This window comes from Scardinius erythrophthalmus, assembly GCF_964197995.2.
Source record: "Scardinius erythrophthalmus genome assembly, chromosome: 25".
NCBI lineage: Eukaryota > Metazoa > Chordata > Actinopteri > Cypriniformes > Leuciscidae > Scardinius > Scardinius erythrophthalmus.
The window spans coordinates 31,152,016-31,157,891 of record NC_138245.1 but is presented as its reverse complement, the minus strand read 5'-3'; the positions used below and the strand labels follow the sequence as shown (position 1 = coordinate 31,157,891).

The 5,876-nt window shown below is 37.1% G+C and overlaps 1 protein-coding gene across 1 annotated transcript in view; it reads right to left on the bottom strand.

Annotated features, from left to right (window-relative positions):
* eml6 (EMAP like 6) overlaps positions 1-1,745 on the bottom strand; it is a gene marked incomplete at its 5' end in the record, with an annotated part of 71,431 nt that extends 69,686 nt beyond the window's left edge. Inside the window, one exon of the mRNA XM_081358346.1 lies at positions 1,549-1,745. Coding sequence (XP_081214472.1) covers positions 1,549-1,745 — 197 coding nt within the window. The remainder of the gene's footprint in view (positions 1-1,548) is intronic.
* Between the last annotated feature and the right edge of the window lie 4,131 nt (positions 1,746-5,876).

The window sequence follows — 5,876 nt, the reverse complement described above, 5'->3', positions numbered from 1 at the left end:
TGGTTTTATGATATCAATGATTATTCATGTACCAAGGAAATCACATGGTACTCTATTTCAAATAATAAAAGCATGGCAATACTATGATAAAAATGTACAAAATAGTAATATATAAACACCGTATTTCCATGGAACATAAAAACTGAGACTCTAAGAAATACAATGACATTACTATGGCACATACTTTGTATGTACTTTGTTACATATCATGGTACAGGTTGATATGCTAATTTACCATGGTATTGCATGACATTGCATTTGAAATATTACAAGTGCATTACCATGGTAAATGTCCTAAAAACATCATCATGGAACGTGACCCGAAAAACAAGGTTTTCCCATAGTATGTGTCCCAAAGAATGTAGATATCAAAAAATACTGTGACATTACCATGGTACAAAAACATGAAATTTTGTTACATACAATGGTGCTGAATAATTATGATATTAATTTACCGTGGTAGTTACATCATATCTTATGGCATTTAAAGAAATACAATGACATTACCATGGTATGTGCTAAAAAGCATGGTATTATCATGGTATTTTGTTAACTATCACGGTACTGAATAAATAGTGTCTCATGATACATTGTCACATTTAAAAGAATACCATGGCATTACCATGGTACATGTCCAAAAATCATGGTATTAGTACCAAAATACTGTGATATTATGGTACTCCAAGAAATACAATGACATTACCATGGTGCAAAAACATGGTATTACCATCAAACTTATGCAATTAGTTTACCATGGTACTTGTGGCATTTAAAATAATACAATGACATTACCATGGTAAATGTCCAGAAAACATGGTATCATCACAGTACATGTCCAAAAAAAACATGGTATTACCATAATGCCTATCCAAAATACTGTGATATCATGGTACTCCTAGAAATACAATGACATTACCATGGTACATGTTAAAAAGCATGGTATTACCACAGTATGTGTCACATCACGATACTCCAAGAAATCACATGACATTAAAAACATGGCGTTATCACTGTACCTTGCTACATATGATGGCACTGAATGTTTACCATATCATTAACCATGGTATGCATGATGCTTTTTGGCATTTAAAAAATATTACATGGTAATTAAATGGGATTTTTTCAGTGTTACAAATTCCGGTAACACTTTATTGTACAGTGTCCTTGTTACATATGTTACAAGTCATTACCATAGTAATAACAGTAAATGATGCATAATTACATGCAACTAAAGCTTAACCAAACCCTAACCCTATAGTAAGTACATGTAGTTGCTTAATATTACTCAGTACTTAAATATATAATTACACTGTAACAAGGACACCTTAAAATAAAGGGTTAGGTGTCATTGTTACAGTGTAATTATATATTTAAGTACTGAGTAATATTAATTAGCAACATGTACTTACTATAGGGTTAGGGTTTGGTTAAGCATTAGTTGCATGTAATTATGCATCATTTACTGTTATTACTATGGTAATAACATGGGCACTGTAAAATAAAGCGTAACCCAAATTCCGGTTCTAAATGTTATAAAGAACATCATACCTAATGATGTCGTCGTTGTGTCCCAAGTAAAACTTCTGTGTGTGTTCTCTGGTGTTGTAGACCACTCCGACTCCAGCCACGAAATACACGATCTCCTTCCCGGCGGTGTAGTACAGGTTATTCCTGCACTGATGTCCTCTGTATCCGTGAATCCACTCCAGCCTCAGCTGACAGCGAGGAGCCGTCTTCTCCGCCATGCTCTCGGGATCTGCAATGCTCTACAACTCACAAATGTGTCATTTAGCTGACTAACAGTGGACTTTCTCTCTGGGGGTCAAGGGCACAGTGGTGATGGACTGGAACAGGCTTTCGGATCTTTAACCACCAGCCCTACGGCACTGCCACCATTCAACGCGCTCGGGAAGTTCATGCATGCATCATAACTGGATCATCAGCTGGGTCACCTGTGCTGGGAAGGTTGTCTGAAGATCCCAATGGGTGTCATGAAGAAATCAGGCTAAAATCAAGAAAAAAATGCAGATTTTTTTGCTTTTTTTGGATCCAAATTAAAGGGAATTCAACTACAGCATAAGATGAAACAGTCAAGAACAGTCAGTGGAATAGTTGGTTGCACCTACCAGCCATTGCATCAGGCTTTAGAGTATACAAGCCTTTAAAGAGAGCATGGTAAATCTGCATTACCATTCAAACAAACTAGCAGCTGGTATATTGATCCAAATGCATCTATAACATCATCTACAGGCTGGCCACTTTCAGCACGCTGAGGTCTGGACGTGTTTAAAGGGTTGCAGAGACTTCAGGTCTTCAGCTCAAAGCCATCATGGTGTTAATCTTCTCTAAAGGGCAAAAGTCGGCGTGTTTGCCTCCCGGATTTCAGCAAATCTCCACGATTTCAACCGTGCATAGCACCGACGATCAGATCTCACCCACAAACGTCTTCATCTTCTTCAACTTTCGCCTAAAGCTCTTCAATTCCCAGTGATACTGAAGCAAACTCTTCCATTCCTCGCGTGATCCGGATCACTGGATCATCTGAGATGCAAAAACCCTCCTTCTGAACGCAGGAGAAGATCCGCGCGAGCTGCTTTAGGAGGATTAATCTCTCCGCCGCGGAGTCAGCGCAGCGACGAGGGAGGAAAGGCGCTCTGAGTTGAGTTATTGGCGTAATAATTTGGAGAATATGATTTCTGGTTTCTAGTAACCTATTCGGCTTGGTTACTACGACGCCTTGTGGCCCGTTTCCGATGATGCCTACAAGCAGAGAGAGCGGCGCCGCGCAAAGAATCATGGGACTTGTAGTTCTAAACGGTTTCCAATGACGCCCAACTACACGAAAATGACTACAAGTCCCATGAGCGCTCAGCACGCGCTGTCCAACGTGCTGAACATACGGGTCTTCTTACTATATATCCCTATTGAGAGGCAGCAAAAAGATGATATTATATTATATTATATTATATTATATTATATTATATTATATTATATTATATTATATTATATTATATTATATTAGTGTATTTTATTTTTAAATATGTAATGTCATATTATATTATGTTATCTTATATTAACGTAATGTTATATTAGCCTATATTATGTTATCTTATATTGAGTAATATTGTACTGTATCATATTGTATTATATTATATATCACATTCATGTTATATTTTAAACAACAGCATGTATGGAGATATCAAAAGCATTTTAGAAAAATCTAAAATGAATGTGATTGTATTTCTAATTGTATAATTATTTACAATAATTTGAAAATAATTCGAATACGAATCAACAAAAAATTTAATATCAAATTAGATAAAAAAAAATTGATTATAAAAGAATTCCGAATTTAATGTAGCTATTGTCAATGCATTAACATTCCATTATGATTCTGATAAAAATAAAATAAAAACAAAAATAGCACAGCTGCAAATGTGATAGTCGAATGAATAGCTGTGCTCGAGATGCGATCTCAAACCTACAGTAGCGTGTTTGACGTGTGACTGGACATGTTCACGGTCACAGAGAGGACGCCGGGAAGGGCATCCCCAGCATCCCATAATCCCCAGCGGAAGGAAATCCCCACATCACTGATGCTCTTAAGACGGAGTCACGTGACTGGAGAAGAGCTCAGTGCATCTGTCGAGATCTTAATGAATGGAGGATGATTAACAGCTCATTTAACGGCACAAAAGCCATGCACATACTGCAGCTTTCATATCAGTTCATTAGTTTAAAAAAAGACTATATTTATTTTTAATAAATCATACATACATCACATTAATATTGTAAAAACTTTCAAAAGATACTAGCTATATAAATAAAGTGAGTAAAATAGCTTAGTGTTTTACATAATGTCTGTTTCATTAGAAACAGGTTAGAAATGCCGAGTGGTTTAATAATTATATGCTACAGATCTATAACCATGTTAAGTGTGTAAAACAGTTTTATATCCGAGTAAAATGTTAGTTGTGAGACTCTTGATAGAGGATGGCATTGCTTGTACTATCAGTCTCTTGGTTTAAGGTAAAGCTCGAGTTAGCCTGATTCAATTACACTAGTAATCTGATTACTAACCAGCAACACACACACACACACACACACACACACACACACACTCAAATATATGCAAGAAGGTTTATGCAAACAGACATAATGCCATTTAAATGTCATTAAACCTTTTACTGGCATCTTTTCCCTTAACTTTTAAACTAGATATCGAATTTATTGATGTTTTTGCCCGGAGACTGTTCTTTCAGAGCTCTCCTTTCCTTCGAAAATGTCAGATATTACACAGATCTCAAATGTGATTCTTCTCCCCCAGCGGGATAGAGGATGTGAACTTCCTTAAAGACAAAGCTGAAGTCACGTGACAGGAAGTCGCGCTGATTCCAAACGATGTCGCGTCCGTCGCTGAATCAGTAAACCTCATGAACTAATCACAGACATATGGAGATCACAGATGGTGTGTGTGTGTGTGTGTGTGTGTTATGAGGTGTCCCCCCGAAAGTTATACAGCAACTCTCACACACAGAAGGAACAAATAATCTCTTTAATATCGCAATTGTATGGAGACTTTTCTGAAATACACTATAGGTTGGGGTCGGCAAGATTTTTTTATGTTTTTGAAAGTAGTCTCTTCTGCTCAGAAAGGGTGCATTTATTGATCAAAAACACAGTAAAGCAGTAAAATGTGCCGGGCGTCCAGTGATTAGCCTATAGTTTATTAAGTTATAAATATGGATATTTTTCTAAGCTTCAGAGGCCTTTATTAACCCCTGGAGTCGTATGGATTACTGTTATGATGGATGGATGCACTTTTTTGGGCTTTAAAATCTCAGGCTCCATTCACTCCCATATTAAGCTGGGAAGACAGGATATATTTTAATATAACTCTGATTGTGTTTGGCTGAAAGAAGAAAGTCATATTCACCTTGGATGGCTTGAGTTGGGTGAGTAAATTATGAAAAAAAAAAATCGTTTTTGTGTGAACTATCCACATTCTTCTCCTCGGAGCTGTTCACGACCTTGCCTATTATGCTTTTACAAGATGTAATATAAACCTTTGGTGTCTCAAGAATGTGTTAGTGAAGATTCAGCTCAACATACCAAAAGATCGTTTATTATACCATGTTGTAAATGGCCAATTTTGATCGGAAAGGAAAACCTGCTGTTTACGTGCATGTGTCTTTAAATGCAAATGAGCTGATGGTCCCCGCCCCTATTTCCAGAGGTGGGCGTGGCCTGTACCGCTCTGATACTCTGCCAAAAACTAACAAAACATCTGTGTGGTTTTGATTATCTCCATCGTGTTCATGTGACATTTCAGTTCTTCATCTTTATGATGATTTATTTATCTGCATCTGCATGTGTTTTAAAGCCACATCAGTCTGAAAATCACCTGCACAGAAAGCTGGATGAGTATTAAAGTAAGTTCTCTTTCACTCGTATTGCGCTTAAACTGTCAAATACACACACGATTATATCAAAAACACACAAAGTTCACAAAAACACAGTTGGTTATGTCTGTGAACATTAACAGCAGGGAAAGAAATCACATGTGTATATTAGATCTGTGTATTAAAGTGATAATCGCGTAACTACGAATATATATGCTGTTAATATGACTAAAGAAAAACTGAAAATATCTCACTGCTCTTGACTGAATAACTTTAGGAGCTTTAATAAGAACACATTTCTTACTTGAATGCTCTGCCGAGGAGATAAACACGGATTGTGTACAGCTGTACACACGCCTCCACTGGGGGCGGGGTCTATAATAGGGCGGAGTCTGCCGGCAGTTGTGGGCGGGGCTTAATCATTTGTGTCAGAAAAGCTACAATCTCCAATTGGCTAATTCTGAGACACTGCTT